The sequence below is a fragment of the Boleophthalmus pectinirostris genome, unplaced genomic scaffold (assembly GCF_026225935.1).
Source record: "Boleophthalmus pectinirostris isolate CB_2022bp ecotype Guang Dong unplaced genomic scaffold, ASM2622593v1 HiC_scaffold_11, whole genome shotgun sequence".
In the NCBI taxonomy this organism is placed as follows: Eukaryota; Metazoa; Chordata; class Actinopteri; order Gobiiformes; family Gobiidae; genus Boleophthalmus; species Boleophthalmus pectinirostris.
Genome location: NW_026570994.1, coordinates 8,751,985 through 8,770,948, shown reverse-complemented (window position 1 = coordinate 8,770,948; position 18,964 = coordinate 8,751,985). Strand labels below are relative to the sequence as shown.

The 18,964-nt window shown below is 41.1% G+C and overlaps 1 protein-coding gene and 7 non-coding genes across 10 annotated transcripts; 4 read left to right on the top strand and 4 right to left on the bottom strand.

Moving 5' to 3' along the window:
* Positions 1-556: 556 nt before the first annotated feature.
* On the top strand, positions 557-18,892 carry kynu (kynureninase). Of its 3 annotated transcripts, none has more exons than XM_055164432.1 (14): positions 557-716; positions 12,065-12,251; positions 12,368-12,488; positions 14,906-14,988; positions 15,098-15,159; positions 15,240-15,311; positions 15,699-15,773; positions 16,076-16,222; positions 16,700-16,798; positions 17,014-17,087; positions 17,177-17,229; positions 17,305-17,390; positions 17,767-17,997; positions 18,341-18,892. In XM_055164432.1, exons 1-14 carry the CDS (start codon positions 663-665, stop codon positions 18,458-18,460), a joined length of 1,464 nt encoding a protein of 487 aa, XP_055020407.1. In that variant the 5' UTR covers positions 557-662; the 3' UTR covers positions 18,461-18,892. The 3 variants fall into 3 exon arrangements, with proteins under 3 accessions (XP_055020407.1, XP_020772804.2, XP_055020419.1); XM_020917145.2 differs by lacking the exon at positions 557-716 and adding an exon at positions 11,392-11,462; XM_055164444.1 differs by lacking the exons at positions 557-716; positions 17,177-17,229; positions 17,305-17,390; positions 17,767-17,997; positions 18,341-18,892 and adding an exon at positions 11,392-11,462 and having other exon boundaries at positions 17,014-17,170.
* trnam-cau (transfer RNA methionine (anticodon CAU)) lies at positions 1,461-1,533 on the top strand. Its single transcript has one exon. It is a non-coding gene; the product is annotated as a tRNA-Met (tRNA).
* trnak-cuu (transfer RNA lysine (anticodon CUU)) lies at positions 1,975-2,047 on the top strand. Its single transcript has one exon. It is a non-coding gene; the product is annotated as a tRNA-Lys (tRNA).
* On the top strand, positions 2,411-2,481 carry trnag-gcc (transfer RNA glycine (anticodon GCC)). The gene has a single exon. It is a non-coding gene; the product is annotated as a tRNA-Gly (tRNA).
* trnad-guc (transfer RNA aspartic acid (anticodon GUC)) lies at positions 2,889-2,960 on the bottom strand. The gene has a single exon. It is a non-coding gene; the product is annotated as a tRNA-Asp (tRNA).
* trnam-cau (transfer RNA methionine (anticodon CAU)) lies at positions 8,958-9,030 on the bottom strand. The gene has a single exon. It is a non-coding gene; the product is annotated as a tRNA-Met (tRNA).
* trnam-cau (transfer RNA methionine (anticodon CAU)) lies at positions 9,388-9,460 on the bottom strand. Its single transcript has one exon. It is a non-coding gene; the product is annotated as a tRNA-Met (tRNA).
* trnam-cau (transfer RNA methionine (anticodon CAU)) lies at positions 10,702-10,774 on the bottom strand. The gene has a single exon. It is a non-coding gene; the product is annotated as a tRNA-Met (tRNA).
* Positions 18,893-18,964: the final 72 nt, after the last annotated feature.

The window sequence follows — 18,964 nt, the reverse complement described above, 5'->3', positions numbered from 1 at the left end:
TAGTCCTGTTTTAGTCCTGGTTTAGTCTTAGATTAGTTTGGATCAAATTGGTCAAAATAGGGTACCTGGAACATTTCCTGTATAAAACTGGGACAAATCACTGTTTTTTTTAATGATCTGACACCTGACACAGGGCTCAAAAGTGGGACTAACCCGAGTAAACAGGGACGTCTGGTCACCCTAATTGTAGTGCAATATTTTATTTAGATTATGCATAATTTCAAAGAGGAAACACAGACCCACTTTCAGTTTAAACCCTTTAAATAGACGACAAACTCCTTTCACTATCTGTATGTCTTTAGTGTGTTATTATTCACCATTTAGTTAGTAGTTTGGTCAATATCGCTTGTACATGAATCGTTCACGTGGCCTGCTTCATGTCATTGGTCGCTTGTTAATTGAAGGTGCCACAGAGTCTGGAAAGCCTCGCCCTTACCTGCTTAACAAAATGAAATGAAGCTTACGCGGGGTATAACTTGAGAACTACAATGTAACAAAGATCGAACACGGAGGATTTCGTTTTAAGCGTGTTTTTTCTTCAAGATTTTTAGGAAAAGTTCGCGAAGAAACAAAGGCCTTGTCAAGCGCTTTTTCTTAGAAGTGAAACGTCCGCGACAAGGCCTCATCCAGCGGCTTTAGCCTAGGCATTAGCGCCTTACCGCATGGCGTCAAGTGTTTTTGGAGAAGTTTGTTTCGCCATCAACCTCTGGCTTTGGGTAAGTGGCAAAATGTGGCTGTGTATGAGACGAGAGCATGCATTTTTATTAATGTATAGTTTTCTTGCTGCTTTACGGTGATTGTATCTGTAACGCAAGTTGAAGGTCATTTGACTGTGGCCATGTGCAAATATTTATTGATAAAGTTAGAGAGGGTAAGCAGTGTTGTTTAAGGGTCTACGTTGTGATTATGTGATTTCTTTTTATGCTATTACTCCCTGGTAACAGCGCTGTATCCGTTTTGTGATTTGTAACCACAAAGGTGAACATAATTGTTCCAAAGTTCCAATGTGTGAATTGCCAGGCGCGCAGGCCATGTGCTCTTGGCGAATCCTGGCCCTGTCATATCAGGCTTCAGTAGGCCATTGATTCCGTACTCAGTTTTTTTTTCTAGTGTTGAATTCTTGCTCGTATCTGTTTATTTTAAATTGCATGTATGCACGGATAGTGAAGGGCGGCCGCGGAACCATGGAGACACGAAGCACAGTTGTGATCCAGCGGCGACCCGAATCTGAACCGTGCCGATCAGCAGCGCTTTTCTGCCACCCAGCGGACAACATGTATCATTGCACCCCTACTTCACAATGAAGAGACGGAAACAGGCAGGGAAATGCATTCCACTCATTACGACATTTACATAGGATAGTATATATTATTTTTCTCAAATAGCTATTGCTGTCTTATAGTATTAATTGTCTTGTAAATGTCTCATTAAAAGCACAACACAGGTGTGGTGAGTTGTAGGCCTCGTTGGCGCAGTAGGCAGCGCGTCAGTCTCATAATCTGAAGGTCGTGAGTTCGAGCCTCACACGGGGCAGATGTTTTGTGTTTTTAATGGAATAGTATATAATGTGACAGTCGCTATCAGTGTTCCAAAGCTTGTCTACATTGCAATTGCAATCAGTGACAACGCATGCATTTTGTTGAATGGGTTTTAGAGCAGATTTTTTTTTTTTGAAATTCTTGTACATAAATTGTTAGTGCATTTTGGATGGAATTTTCAGTATTGATGACATAGGTAGAGGCATTCCACTTAAGAACTTTGCTCTTCTTGCTGACACTGAACGGATGTAAATCTGATAAATATTTACCACAGGTACAACCCCCCAGACCAAGTCACAATTAAATTAAATTAAAACATGAAATGTGTTTTGTAGTGGCACATAGTATCTCCCAATGCATTTGTTATAGCCTTACATCATGGAATGGTGACATTTTGTTTTGCTATAAAAAGATAAGATTGTGCCCTTTGCTGTATGCCCGGCTAGCTCAGTCGGTAGAGCATGAGACTCTTAATCTCAGGGTCGTGGGTTCGAGCCCCACGTTGGGCGCAAGCTTTTTATCTCTAGTCAATGCTATCTAGATATCTATTTTAAACAGCAACATTTATTTTTTATCTATTATATATCAAGGTTAAGTCACAGAGGTAATGTGTAAGTGCCAAAGCCAAGACGTCCTCCTGACAAACATATTTAAAGTTCTTCTGATCTATTCTTGGCAGTCATTAGTCCACAAAATGCTAAGAAATCAAGTGATTTTTATTGTCTTTCATATTTCATATGTTCATATTGTTGAAAATTGCAAAAAGGAAGAGCCTGCCACTATGAACCCTATGCTTCGTACTATATAATTAATATGGTATAGTCTGGGTGTTATCGGTAAAAAGCACCACCCCCAAAGACTCTTTCACCGGCGCATTGGTGGTTCAGTGGTAGAATTCTCGCCTGCCACGCGGGAGGCCCGGGTTCGATTCCCGGCCAATGCAGCAGTCTTTTTTTCTTTTTCTTTAGCTTTATGTTAGTATTAAATATTGAAGATTGTAGAATTCTTTGTCGTGCTGCTACAACTCGGCTGGTTAGCACTCTAAGCAATCCTCTAGCTTTCAATATTGCAAGCTGGAATTCTTTTCTTTTTTGTATATCAAATTACTGTAGTCCTAACAATTTCTAGCTTCCTTCCTGTGTTTTGCTGTAAGTGTCTCATATTTTACTTCATACATTCATTCATGTTTTCTTTTTTGAAACAATGAATGATATATTTTAAACACAAAAATGTTTTTGCTGTTAGTTTGAGAAAGATTATATTGATGTAGTCTGCGGAAAAAGTGGTTTTTGCCTATCGTTAGAGGTGGTGAGGAGGAAAAAAAAAAAAAGAAAAAGAAAAACGTGTGCACTCCCCGTCGGGGAATCGAACCCCGGTCTCCCGCGTGACAGGCGGGGATACTCACCACTATACTAACGAGGAGATATTTGTGTAGTTTCAGAGGGCTTCTTTTATAGGTAGCATCTGTGGAAGGTAAAGGACTTGAGTATATAAATTGCTGCTGTATAAACCTGGCATTATGATCCAATGAAGTCGGCCGATATGCTTGCTGATATGGGCCGATATTTCACATGGGCATGTTATATCTCGTTATAAAGCTTAGACTCTCTACATTATGTTCATTTAACAGACAGATAAATGTCCTAATATGTGGCTCCGCATCAGTATTTATCTACGGTGTAATTTGTCTGTGTCTGTGTCCCTGAACACACCACCAGAGTGACGTCACTTCACTCGCGTGTGTTTGTTTACACCCGCAGCCGTGCGCAACACTGAGATTATATTCTTTTTTCGAACAATCGGTTTGATACGGTGGTGTATTGCTATCACTCCCCAAAAAATATTTCGGCTCAGTATCACGTAATTACGTGAAAAGTTTCACGTTATAACGTGATATTTTTCACGTTATAACGTGAAATTATCACGTTATTTCATGATATGAAATTATCACGTTATTTCGTGATGTGGTATTTTCACGTTATAACGTGAAATTATCACGTTATAACGTGATACGAAATTATCACGTTATTACGTGATACGACATTATCACGTTATTTCGTGATAGGCATTTATCACGTTATTACATGATATGAATTTATCACGTTATTTCGTGATAAGCATTTATCACGTTATTACATGATATTTTCACGTTATAACGTGAAAACGTCAAGTATGGTTTTACGTGATTTCATTATAAGATCAGCCACAGCCAAACCACGCTTCCCTCGGTCCAGTCAACTCCAGCCTGAGCATGGCCCACGCTGAAAATGTGGATTCTCCACTCTTGAGATTACTTTGGGCTCATGTTGTCTCCTTCACATGAAGCAGGATCGTGTAAGTGTATTTTACTGTTTCGTCCCCAAGTTGTGTTAGCGTACGGTAGCAGAATGCTCTGTAAGCAACTGCTGAATATTAGAGCTGGAGCGAGTTGTTCGCTGTGGGTAGAGCTGCTAAAAGTACCTAGTCTGTTTGCAATTCTGTTACAGCTCCTAAGAATTAGTTAAAGACAAAAGCATTCATTTGACACATTTCGGTGTTTCCAGTTATTTATGAATAATGACCATAAAACATTGTTGACTGTATGCACTCAGACATAGACAGTGTAAGAGAAGGTTATTCAGAAAAATGTGGTGTAGTTACTAAGCTAAGTGCTTTCAGTTTACTGTTCGTCCTCAAGATAGCAGAATGTTCGGTAAGCAACTGCTGAACGAGTGCTGTAGCGAGTTGTTCGCTGTGGGCAAAGAGCTGCTAAAATTGCAATTCTGTTATAGCTCCATAGTTAATGACAAAAGCATTCGTTTGACACATGTCTGTGTTTCAAGTTCTTCATGAATAAAGACCATAAAACACCACGGCCGTCCTCATCCCAAGTTACCATCATAAACTCATAAAACAGCACATGTAGCCTATAACTTTGTACACAACTCGCTGCACATCAGCCCAGAAGCTCTGAGTTCGGGTAACAGCAGCAGCCAACAGCAGTAAAGACATCGCTGAGCGGTTCCGTGCCGTCCTCTGCGCGCTGGTTCTGTGCGGGGAAAGCGAGAATGCGCAGTGAACTCTAGGTCCGTGCGGGTTGCTCCGGTGTAGCGTTGCGGCTGGTTCTGAGGTGGAGTAAAGCATCCGGACAGAAGCGCGAATCCGGTCTGGTTCGTTACTGTTCTGAGCCTCCTCCGTGCACTTGGTTCTTCTCGAGAAAAGCGCTTCTCAGGCCGAGGCACCTAACCACTCCCCGCTCCAGATCATCTGAGCCCGGCCTGAACCGGAGGAGCACCGGGACCTCTGAGCGCTCTTCCCTTGCACAGGCCGGGCTCAGATGAGTTGAAGCGGGACTTAGCTTAGCTAACTACACCACATTTTCTGAATAACCTTCTCTTACACTGTCTATGTCTGAGTGCATACAGGCAACAATGTTTTATGGTCATTATTCATAAATAACTGGAAACACCGAAATGTGTCAAATGAATGCTTTTGTCTTTAACTAATTCTTAGGAGCTGTAACAGAATTGCAAACAGACTAGGCTACTTTTAGCAGCTCTACCCACAGCGAACAACTCGCTCCAGCTCTAATATTCAGCAGTTGCTTACAGAGCATTCTGCTACCGTACGCTAACACAACTTGGGGACGAAACAGTAAAATACACTTACACGATCGTGCTTCATGCGAAGGAGACAACACGAGCCCGAAGTAATCTCAAGAGTGGAGAATCCACATTTTCAGCGTGGGCCATGCTCAGGCTGGAGTTGACTGGACCGAGGGAAGCGTGGTTTGGCTGTGGCTGATCTTATAATGAAATCACGTAAAACCATACTTGACGTTTTCACGTTATAACGTGAAAATATCATGTAATAACGTGATAAATGCGTATCACGAAATAACGTGATAATTTCGTATCACGTAATAACGTGATAATTTCGTATCACGTTATAACGTGATAATTTCACGTTATAACGTGAAAATACCACATCACGAAATAACGTGATAATTTCATATCATGAAATAACGTGATAATTTCACGTTATAACGTGAAAAATATCACGTTATAACGTGAAACTTTTCACGTAATTACGTGATACTGAGCCAAAATATTTTTTGGGGAGTGATAGCAATACACCACCGTAGTTTGAGTCTGGATTAAAAGGACATTTATTAGTGCAGACTTGTGATGTGAGGAGGAGCCTGTGTGAGTGGTGAGTGTTGGAAATACATCGACTTTAAAGCTAGTTTAGGTTTTGTTAGCGGTTAGCTGCTGTAGCTCCCGCACATAAACAGTCTGTTTTCTATTGGTCTATTGTAAAGTGACTATATTGGCCGTGTATTTGTTACTGGACCAGTATTGATATGTAAATGAGCTGTGAATAGACGTGTGAATGATCCACATTTATGCATATAATTAATTACCGCGGTGCGCACGTTTTTACGGCTAAAGGCTAATAGCGATAGTTTACTAGCTAGGAGTTATGGGTCGGTCGCGATCGAAGCGGCTCTTAGATCCGGCTCTTTGAAGCGAACAACGGGAGCATGTTTCTTATTGGGAGCCGTGTTTTCTCTTTTTCTCACTTTTTCTCTTCATGCCGCATGTAGACCCGTAGTTTGACAGCAGCAGCGGCTGAAAACGAAACTTTCAGAAATCTGCGTGTGCATAGGATAAAAAAAGTGCATATTTGGCTGCAGTTCAGCATAAAATGAATATGCCATTAGGCCAATCTACTGTATGTAAATTTGATGTGAAGAGTCAAAATAACAATAAATGTTGCCTAAATAAACCCAATTTAGAATTCACTAGAGCCAAACCTAAGTTTTTTAATCAATTCAAGATTTACAGTGAATTTTTACTTCACTAAATATATCGGCGATTATATCGGCTATCGGCAGCCCCAACTCCCATTATATCAGTTTCATATCGGCCACAACAAAATCCATATCGGTCGGGCTCTAGTAGGAATTACTACTAAATTCACAATAGTGACAATTCACACCCTGAGCGCCTGAGAGAGTGGCAGCAGGGTCACAGTAGATTGCAAATTTTGCTGAGTTGTAAACCATCTGCTCCTGAGCGTTGACAAGACCAAGGAACTGGTGATTGATTCAGGAGAAAGAGGACACCAGTGGAGCCCAGAGAGACACCAGAGGGCCATGACTTGAAAATAGTGGACTGCTACAAGTACCTTGGAGTCCATGTAAACAGCAGACTGGATTGGAGGGACAACAATAGTGTTGTGTACAAGAAGAGCATGAGTAGACTCTACTTCCTGAGAAAGCTCAGGTCTTTCAATGTGTGCAGCAACTTACTGGAGATCTTCTACCAGTCTGTGGTAGCCAGTCCCCTGTGATTCACTGCTGGTCTACTGTCAGAGTGAAGGACAGGAGGACACTGGACAAACTGCTCTCCATCATGGACACTCCCGCACACCCGCTGCACCAGACTATAGATCAAACCTGGGCATTGTACAGCTCTCAGGCCACATACGGCCCTTTGGTTGACTTTGATTGGCCTGTTTAGGATCATTTGAAATGACAAAATAAACATATTTTATAATTGTACCACATGCATGGACTAAAGTTCAGTTACATGTTCTTACCAGCTCAAGATTAAAGTAGTGAATAGAGAATGAAAAGAAAATGTTATTTGAACACAGACAATAGACTATTATCATGCTTCCTGGTTTTGTGGGCGGGGTTTATCAACTTTGTGCACTTCCACTTCCAGGGCAACAACAACAATGGCTCAAACGATGTCTAGATGTCACTGCTCTTTTTAAATTATGGAATAATCAGCAGGATCAATGCATATTCTTTGTAAATACTTTGTAATATCTTTATAATTGGCAAAAGAAGTTACTGGGACCAGTTAAAGCTCCACAGCGGGAGCAGGACAAATGTATCAGACATAAAAAGGAGGAAAAAAGTCAGCCTCAAACAGATGTTCTCGCTCTGTCTTTTTTATTTTCTCATAGCATCGTAAAGTCCATTGAAGTCTGAAACATCACAGTGCTTTGAGAAAATAAAACACACAGAAAGCCTGGTGAAAGCGGACTTTTTTTCTCCTTATGTGCTAGCAAAAGAGACACTTGTATACCGACGTTAGCTGACTGAAACTGAGAGGCGAGTGCTTCCTCTCAGAATACAAATGACATGGGTGAATTTACTTAACCTCATTTAAAAATGAATACTCTTGCTTTTGTTGGGTATGTTGGGTAAATACCTTATATCCATACACCAAACTGACATTAGCATAAGCTAACCCTCCTGTTCTAAAGCATAGGCAACCCCTGTCCTGACATACAGTCACTCCAACACACCCGCACTCTGTCATACCGTCATTTTGACAACCCTCCACCCTGACATGCCCCCATTCCGACACCAATGAAACAGGACTAAACCAGGACTAATCTTGAATGAGAGAGAGAAAAAGAGACAGAACCGCCATCCCGTATTGGAGGGTATTTGGCGTAAAGCTCTTTGCCATTAGAGCGCGCAGAGCTTTACGCATGCTGCTCTGTTGGCACGAGAGGGGGCCACATACGCCTGACCTCCTGTAGGTGAGAGCGCGTGGAGGTGCCAGGTTAACGAGTGCGTAAAAGTCCGCAACTTTAAGTGCGCGCACGAGGAGAATGAGCACTGCAGCCGGCTCTTTATAAACTTTTATGAGTTTATAAGGGACCGACGCATTTCTGGGTCCCTGTGTAAGCCGCTCTGTCCTCTATGACCAGGTATAATTCTAATATTATAGCCCTTATTCATGAAAATATCCAGATTCCTAAATCATTGATCTTTTTAGTGTCTCTATCTGACTGCGAGCCCGGCACCGGTTCACTGTCGCAACACACTGAGCTTTACAGTGCTTTCTCGTGTGCCCTAGTCTTTGCCAACAGGTAATGAATGTCTCCTGCTCCTGTCCATTCACAAAAATGTCCAAACTGTCACACAATTCAGTTTTTCATAGTTTCTCTGCTTGGCCGTATCATTGCGCCTTGAGCCAAATGTGCGTCACCGCGCGCTTCACCTGCAGTGTCAGGTAACACCCCGTAACCTCTTCATTCATAAAGTTCCAAATTCTTACGCATCTGTCCCTTGTAGCCGCGCTGCTCGGCTGCACTTGCAGTACCAGGACCTTTACGCACAGTGGTGCGTCTTCAACAATAGGATTCTACCACTCCGACCAAAGGATAAAGAAATGTCAGAGTGCAGGGACGTTTGATAAAAAATTTAAATGCCACTACTCTGACAATAACACGTCAATATCAGAGTGATGGTATGTAGGATCGGCAGCTGTAAAGTTATGTTAGCTAGTAGCTACTCACCTTCATAGTCGTAGGTGAAATTTTCATAAAATAAACCGGAAGTAGGCGTGCACAAAGGTCACTGAATGCGGAAGTACTACGTATCAGCGTGATAATAGTCTGTTGATAAAAATCTGCCCCGTGTGAGGCTCGAACTCACGACCTTCAGATTATGAGACTGACGCGCTGCCTACTGCGCCAACGAGGCCTACTGCATTAATGAGGCCTAATTTGCCATGGCCTACCCATACGTTGGTGTCCACCTTATGAGATGAATGCTTGTAGAACTCTTTCTTATATATTTGTATGAGACCTACATTGCCTCAGCCTACCCATATGTGTGTTGACATGTGTTCCTGTTTTACTTCCCTCAAAAAAACAAAACAAAATCAGACCATGCCAATCTCAAAACCTTTTGTCTTCTATTTTAGGCCCACTCCTCTTTTATTTTTTAAATTCTCCTTTTAGGTCAGTCTCTGGTATGCCCGAAGGCTCAATCTTAAGTACATGCCGCTTGATCATTTATAACCTTCAGATAGGTAAGATTTTTAAATAATTAAAACTTTGCCCCGTGTGAGGCTCGAACTCACGACCTTCAGATTATGAGACTGACGCGCTGCCTACTGCGCCAACGAGGCCTACTGTGCCAACAAGGCCTACTGCGCCAACGAGGCCTACTGCGCCAACGAGGCCTACTGCGCCTTTGAGACTTACTTTTCCACGGCCTTTACTTTGGTGTCTACCTTCGTACAACTTTTTTTTTACTGCCTTATATACTTGTCTGAGGTAATTTTGTGAATGTGCGCCAACAAGGCCTACATTGCCTCAACCTACCCTTGCATGTGTTGACATGTGTTCTTGTTCTACTTCCCTCAAAAAAAAAAAAACAGAATCAGCCCCTGCCAATCTCTATCTTGTGTCTTCTCTGGTGTGCCCCAAGGTTCTATTTTAGGCCCACTCCTTTTTTTTTTTAATTCTTCTTTTAGGTCTGTTTTGGAACACAGCCATTCATTAAAACCCTTCCCCATGTAAGGCTTGAACTCACAATCTTTAGATTATGAGATTTAACATGCAGCCTACGATGCCAACAACGCTTGCTGAAGCTTACCCTATTTGTCTCTGGTGTCTATCCTTATGTCAGGAAAGTTTTTTTTCTACAAGATCCTCTGAGAGACATTCCATTAAAAACCTGCCCCGTGTGAGACTCGAACTCACGAGCTTCAGATTATGAGACTGACGCACTGCCTACTGCGCCAACTAGGCCTACTTTGCCATAACCTACCCATACTTGACTGTCCACCTTATGAGATAGATGCTCATACAACTCTTTCTTACTGCTTCATGAAAAAATAATAATTCTGAAGAAAGTAATTCCCGGGCATACTCTCAACGACCTGCTTAAACCTACAGACACTCTCCAGCCACACATGTACTCATCCACAATAGTTTTGTGATATTTTCAATAACAAAACCAACACTATTCATTATCCTCTACCTTCTCTAATCCAGCACAGCCAACTGTTATCACTGCTCAACTCTCATTATTCCACACTCTTGAAGCTTCCAACAAATCTTGATCTTCTGCCTACTTTCTCTGTAGACGCCAGTCTGTCCACTTTCTTCACCTGTATCATTTACTCCTCACTTTCTTCTCCCATAGTCATTCAAAACAGCAACACCCATTCCCCCAAATAAAAGAATCAGAACCACCCATTCTTAGTAACTTTGGTTTCCTTTGGTGTGCCCCAAGGCTCTACCTTAGGCCAACTCCTCTTTATCATTTATATACTATTAGTTCAGATTTTTTGTGCTAATAGAACATCAAGTCGAATTTCATTCCATGTGGATGAAAACATGATTGGCTTTCCATTAAAAAGCCTGCCCCGTGTGAGGCTCGAACTCACGACCTTCAGATTATGAGACTGACGCGCTGCCTACTGCGCCAACGAGGCCTATGTCATGTAAGACCACCCATATTTAGGTGTAGGTCTAGATTTTGTTCTGTTCACATCTCACTCAGACCTTGTCATGTTGTCACCGAGTCACACCCCTTATATTGTCTCCTTTTGTGTTCAGATATTTTTTATTAAATATTTAAATTGCCAGCCCAGGTGATCATATGTCAAAGTTTGACATTTAGCCATATACTCTAGCACAGGTGTCTCCAACCTATAGCTTGGGAGCTACGAGTAGGTCTCCATCCCCTTCAAAGGAGCTCGCCAAGAGATTTCTGAATTCTATGTATTGTGCTGAATAAGTAAAATTTGATTAATTACCATTGTAAATGTATCATTTTTATGCCTAACTTGGTGCACTGATAAATAGATAATGGTTTATGTTTTATAAGCATCTAACTGTTCGCTCTTATAGCTCCTCCGTGGCTCTTATATTCATTCACTTTCTTCACGTCTGCTGAAATTGGTAGCTCTCTGGCATTTTTGTTTCATAAAGGTGGCTCACTGGAGAAAAAAGGTTGGAGACCCCTGCTCTAGCACCACCCACTGTATCCTGACCAGTGTAGTATGTTGATGAGGCATGAATGATTAACTTGGTAAATAGGCAAACAGACAGAGGCCAAAGAGCACCTAGCAGTGGATCAGAGCAGAGCTGATCCTTGGATCCACCACTCCACACTGTCAGGTATTCTTCAGTACTATACTACTATAGAGGAAATACAGCATTTACACTCCTTTAAAATAATGTGTAAATAAAATTAAGGAGCTGTATATAAGATGTTAGTTTTAAATTCCAAATCATGACCTATGTACTCAGAGACAAGGTCAACATGTGCACAAATGGCTCTTATTTGTAACACTTGTATTGCTGATTTATTCTTTATTACAGAAGCATTGGATGTTATATGTTATAATTTGTTGTTACATAGTTTGTTGTTCTCAAGACAGCTATCTAATCAGAAAGCAGAATGAGCCTCATGTGAGTCTTTCTTTTGGGTTGCCTGGTTCAGTGCTGAAATCTAGTTGGTATAAGATGAAAATGCCTCTGATCTGAATGGTCACTACCTAAACCATGCCCCTACAGCCAATCAGTGAGGGAATTCCGGAGGTTCTGAACTTTCACATGAAACGTGGCATGTCCATATAATGAAAATGAGAAAAACATATTTTATTTGCAGGTTAAGGTAACTGGGAACCCAAGTTGTGATTGTACTGCTTTTTAAAAACTAAAAGAGCACAGACTAAATGCAGTTTTAAAGAATCCACTTGGGTTTTAACCCTCTGCAGCTTCCCCTCCTGGCCAGCATGGAGCAGTTTGAAGGCCTGACCCCAGTCCAGACAGTGGAGGAGGTCAGTAGACTGTTGAACTGTCCTCCCACCTTCGCACAGGTGGCTGAGTACCTTGACAAACAGGACCCTCTGAAACCACTTCGAGGAGAGTTCTTTCTGCCCAAGGTGTCTGAGCTGCCCACCTGTAAGCCATGCAGTGAAGTAGAAAAATGAACATTCAGTTTATGATACAAACATTACATTATGGCAAAAGTAATCCCTTTGCTTATATCCTGTATACGTTCTTGTGCATGTTGACAGCTGACTTGTCTGTTGCTGATGGCTCTGCTGACTGTATTTACCTGGTGGGCAACTCCTTGGGACTACAGCCCAGACTGGCCCCACAGTACCTGCAGGAGGAGCTGGACAAATGGGCCAAAACGTAAGGAGTTTGAAGATGCACTGTGTAAGTTTTCTGGAAGAGGTTATGCCAACAGTTCATCTTAGTGGAGATGTTATTGTTTTGCCTGCAATTATCTACAGCACAGGTGTCAAACATAAGGCCCGGGGGCCAGATCTGGCCCTCCAAGACCTTTAATGTGGCCCTTGGGTGATTTTCTACTAAAATATTTTAATTATATTTTCTATTAATATATTGGTAATTTTCTGCGGTGTTTAGCACAGCAGCGTCTCTAGCGTCTCTGTACGTGGCCCCTCCCACCAGAGCAGCACAAATGAAGACTTGTCTCTTTCCAAACGCTCTTAAAGGACGATCGTTTTGACTGTTGACCGTGACACCCTCATCAGCTAAATGTCCAAAATGAGAAAAGTGGAGCCGAGTGCAGGATTTTCCAAGAAAAATTGACTTATTCCTATTTGCATACAAGTTCACGTTAAAACATTGTGTTGAAATTGAATTTTTCTTAAAGTTTCAGGTTGTTCATAATATTATAATAAGAAAGAGTTCATCAATTAAAAAAGATTTCTGTAATAGATTTGTGTTTCTCTGCACAAATATTTGAACTTATTGTTATTTTTGGGGTTTATATGCCATGAGTTTTCTGATCCGGCCCCTTTGGGATCAAAGTAGGTTGGATACGGCCCCCGGACCAAAATGAGTTTGACACCCCTGATCTACAGCGTGGCAAGTAACTTCAGTCTAACTTAAGTCTCCAATTATAGGTCAGTTCTGTGCAGTGTTGGGAAGGTTACTTTTAAAATGTAATCTCCTACAGATTACAGATTACACACCCCAAAATGTAGTTTGTAACGTAATCCATTAAATTACTTAAAGTGAGTAACGTAATCTGACTACTTTGGATTACTTGATATTGTCATGTTTTTTTAAACGACATGAATGTAGCAACCACATCCTGAAAATTCTTGTTTGTTGTCTTCAAATTGTCTGAGCCCAAGTCTCCATGAATAAGCAACTGTTTGCTGTAGAGAAACAAAGACCACGATATCTTAATATAAAAGGTTTTGTCTGTTAAAAGCAGAAACAAGATCAGCTTTTCCTTCAGCATATTAAAAAATATTATTGATAGAGAAATTATTTTTTATATGAGATCACCTTAAATTATGTCAACCTACTGTTAGGTGTCATGTTGTTTAGATCTGGTTTAGTCCTGGTTTAGTTCTGGTTTAGTCCTGATTTTTAGACCTGGTTTACTCCTGATTTTAGACCTGGTTTAGACCAGGTCTAGACCAGGTCTTTAGTTCTGGTTTAGTTGTGGTTTAGTCCTAGTTTAAACCTGGTTCAGTCCTGCTTTAGTCCTGGTTTAGTCCTGGATTAGTCCTGGTTTAGTCCTGGTGTTAGTTCTGGTTTAGAGGCGCACAGGAGGAAGCGCGGTTTACGCGAGAAAACACGGTCCACACGCGGCACACGAGATGGCGGTGTCCGCGCAGTAACTAGGAAGGAGACGTGGTCCGCGGGTTCTCAGGTTCATGACGATGATGAAGGTGTGTGTTTGTGTGTTTATGTTTGTGTGTGTTTGTGTGCACGTCCACTCATGTGGCAGGTCACTATAGGACAGTAGTGCAGATATTATGAGTCTATGCAGTTTGTTTTCACCGGTGCCAGTAGCTCCTGTTTCACATTTAAGTTGTAGGCGATTTTATATTTGTTTTTTTTATATATATCTCACATCGGGAGAAGAATTTCCAAGACACAAATGCGTTTTTACCAATGCACTGCTGCTTCCACTGTGTGACTGACACCGCCAAATTTAACATGACGTTTACATTGCTCTTATTGCGCGCGTTCTGTTTGGGTTTCTGGCAATGAGTGGAATTACCGAAATAAAAAAATAAATAAATGGGATGTAGCACAAAATGTGAAAACAGGAAAATACCACCTTGTAATCCACTTATTTCAGCAAAGTAATTGTAATCCAATTACCACTCATTGAAACAGTAACTGTAACGGAATACAGTTACTCATAATTTGTACTCTGATTACGTAACGGCGGTACATGTAATCCGTTACTCCCCAACACTGGTTCTGTGAACAGGTGACCCCACTCATAGGAAAAAAAAAATGTTTTTCAATGTATTTCTAAACACTTGTAATTAGATAAAGACTTAAAAATAGATCATGCTGTGAATTCAAAGCAAAGCAAAGCAACATCATCTCCGTGGAGTAAAGAAGGTGGCGGATCCTCTTCTCGAAATACATAGTTACATAGTGCAGCATTAAATCTGTTTTTATTTACACAAATATATTTGTAGGTACATTTTAATTTAAATGTGTTATCAACTTATTTCATCTTTGACCCTAAATTGTGTTGTGTGAGCAGTTTTCAATAGAGAAGTGTATCAAAGCAAAAGTTTAAAAAGTTTTACCTTCTTTGGTGCCAGAGGTGTGCACGGTCACACAGATGGCCCTCGACCCTGGGCCTGGGCAGAGAACAACCTAGAGCAGATGATGGCTGATATAGTGGGTGAGAAAGTGTGCTCTCATTTCACCTATTTGTGTCAATATAAAAGAATAATCACCCTATCCAACTAAACATTTGATGAACTCTCGTACTGATTGACTTTTCTGTACAGGTGCAAAAAGGGAGGAGGTGGCTTTAATGAATGGATTAACAGTAAACCTGCACTTACTTCTGGTCAGTGACCGCATTCATTCGACAGAATTACAAGACCCTATAGTTTGATCTCCTCATACGGTATGTCCTCGTCATTACAGCTTTCTTTCTACAAACCCACTTCATCTCGACATAAAATTCTCCTGGAGGCCAAAGCCTTTCCATCTGACCACGTAAGTCATAAAAGAAGTTACAAAATATAAAACAAACACAATTAAAATAGCTAACTAAAAGTGTTCCTTGTAATATGTACCCCACATATGACGTAACAATGCAGGTTCAATGACGTTTTCGTTTACTTATTAATACCACTGTTGATCTGGTCTGGTCTGGGTGAAAGTTTCAAGGATGTTTAAGGATAACAAATTTGAGATACTAAAATCAATTATAAACAGGATATCAGCTGAACCAATATCATGTGACCGATACTGATCCAGTTCGTTCCAGTGCATCTTTAGTAAAAATATTCTACTAACTTTTATTGAACAGTTCATCTGTATAGTAAATATGGTGACAGGCCTGTGTACTCTAACACTAATAATGTTTCTTGCTGCTTTCAGTATGCTGTGGAGTCTCAGATCCGACTGCGAGGGTTTAACCCTGAGGAGAGCATGCTCCTGGTGTCACCCAGGCCTGTATGTACTGTCCACATCATCTATTACAATTACTGTAAAAATAAATGTCTCCAGGTGAATGGAGTAAAAAAGAACATTTTCAGAATATTTCTGTCACACTATATGCAAATTTTGAGGTGTTTTTCCCATTCTAAAGATATAATATAAATTGAGTATCACTGTGGCAATGGTAATTTATCATTATTCTGATTGTATTTCTACTTTCTTCTACTCAATAATATAAACCGATCAAAAGTCAATTTCACATTTGAAGCTTTTTGTTCCCCCTTTGCTGTGGTAACGTCCAGTGCATGTTTCCTCAGGGAGAGGAGACGCTGCGGACAAAGGACATTCTGGACGTGATAGAGAAGGAGGGACAGTCCATCGCAGTGGTGATGTTCAGTGGAGTTCAGTACTACACCGGACAGCTTTTTGACATGGCCGCCATCACAGAGGCTGGACACAAGAAGGTACAGGACAAAGTTACTTGAAAATAGCTTTACTGAAGTAGAAGCACAAAGTAGAAGTCCAAGACGTAACGTAAGTTGGAGTTAAAAGTATTTGAGGAAACTACCACTCAAGGTAAAAGTCACTTTCTGGGCGTAACATCTGATTTGCATGTTTATGTAGTTTGAAGGACAAAGCATTAAATATTGTACAGAATCTGGAATTTTCAAAACGACAAAAAGACATTCATTCATTCAAGTTCAATGCTTTTGTCATGTGTGGACTTACTCACGGGGAAAGAGTAACTTCAAAGGAGTACTGTTACACTGTAAAAATATTAGACGTAAAAGTACTGTGCTTTGAAACCACTCGAGAAGTAAAAGTTGCTCAAATAAATATAACTGATTACTACCTACCTCCATTCATGTTCACTACATCCTGTTTGGTCCTCCTCTTTAGAAATATACGGGTCCGTTTGAACATTTCCGATGGTATTTCAGGGCTGTTACGTGGGCTTTGACTGCGCTCATGCTGCGGGGAACGCTCTGCTGAAGCTCCATGACTGGGGAGTGGACTTCGCCTGCTGGTGCTCCTACAAGGTCTGAACTCTACACATTTGACCAAAGTACAACTGACAAACCACAGGAAGAACTTTCATTTATAGTATATACTTTTTGTCGATGAAGGTGACAGTAACTTAATGGGTTAAGCAGTACTCAAACTGTTAACTGTGTATATGTTACTTTTCATTCATATTTTAAATTCTACAGCACAAATAATATGTTCAGCAGTTATATTGACCTCATTGTTATAGTATTTGAACTCTGGAGCTGGAGGTTTGGCAGCAGCTTTTATCCACGAGAAGCACAAAGACACCATCAGACCAGCGTGAGTCCTACACTTCCCCTGATACCCTCTGTTTGTACAAACATGCATCATTATTATCCATGTGTGTTTTGTGTATCACCCCTCTGCAGGCTGACAGGGTGGTGGGGTCATGACCTCAAAACACGCTTCAACATGAGCAACGGTCAGTGGTTTAATAACTTGATGGCTACAGTGTCCATAAAGTTGCAGGTGATTTGAAGTTCATTTACATTTTCAGTGATGGAGCTGCAGCCGGGAGTGAGTGGATTCAGATTGTCAAACCAGCCCATTCTGTTGGTGTGCCCCCTGCAGGCCAGCTTAGAGGTACTGCACTCCCTTCTGTTTTCATTATGTAACAAACCCTGCAAATCCCTTAAGATATTATAAAGCAAAACATAAGTGTCGCTCAAGACTGGACGTGGAGTGAGTGCCGTGCAGTGGTATAGAGGAGTGCTCAGATGCATTTTTTTTCTTATATAAATTATTAGTAATCATTTGAACATATGGTCTCACGAGTGCAGGTTTCAAAGCCTGTGACCACAACAGCACAGCAGTACTCCACTCTTTATGTACTCCACAATAAAACTACTCCAAACACTAAAGCTGCATTTGCTCCATGTGCAGTCTGAGTGAGCCATTACATTTAGTGAAAGAGAACTGCAGAAGTACTATTCTAATATGTTTTTTTCCCTGTGTGCAGGTGTTTCACAAAGCAGGCATGGCGGCTCTAAGGAGGAAGTCCTTGTTACTGACGGGGTATCTGGAGTACTTGATCCTGCACTACTACAGCCAAGACCCCTCTCAGCCCCACAAGCCTTATGTGCACATCATCACCCCCTCGGACCCCCAGCAGAGGGGCTGTCAGCTGTCCCTCTGCTTCTCCCTGCCCATACGCCGAGTGTTCCAGGAACTGGAGAGGAGGGGAGTTGCTGTAAGTATCATACAGTAAAAAAGTATATATGTACAGATATAGACTTGAATAAGTTGCCTTCATGTGACAGCACAACATTCGCAGAATGCTGATAGTTTAGTTTGGTTGAGCAAAGTGAGCTGGAGGGCAGGTCAGAATTATTAGATGGAGTTTACTGTTTAACTGTCAGATTACACAGTTTTTGACCTGGTTTATGGTTAAGTTAGCCACATGAAACATCAAGTGAAATTACTTTTTAACTTTTCACAATAGCTTCAGAAAGTTCCATTATCCGATTGAAAAAATGTGATTGTTGTCATTTGAAATTACTTTTAATATTTATTGTTGTCCCTGTTTTGCTCAGTGTGACATGCGTGAGCCCAGTGTTCTGCGGGTGGCTCCTGTTCCTCTGTACAACTCCTTCAGTGACGTGCACCGCTTCATCGAGACACTGGGGAGCGCTCTGAAGGCCAGCTGCTCCTGAGGGGTCACACAGGAAGAAACCCTACTCAAGTATTATTGAACAAACGAGGTCAAAAGCTATTTGAGATTAAGAAAAAGGCATATACTATAATTGATCATGTAATCAAAGATACCATGTTTGCAGAAGGGGCGTGGACTTAAGGGCCCTCACTGTTTACAATTGTATACCATAACAGTATATTAATTAACAGGAGTATTATGTAGGGGACTTTCTCCCATGTTAAAATATCTGTCTCATCAAAAACATGCCTGTAGAGGTTCTATGTCATTCATGCATGTTGGAGTAATCTTAGAATTTCTATTAAAACTGTTAGCTGCAAGGAGCCCACAAGTCTACCTCATGTTATTTTAGCAATTAATACGCCTTAGAAGTGTTTAAGAAATTGGATAGATGCTTGAATCAAGTAAATCAACCAATAAACAGTTCTACCTCTGCAGACTTGTCACTTGTTGTGTATGTTGAGTGACACTGGCTAATTACTGTAACTACGACGACAAGGTGACG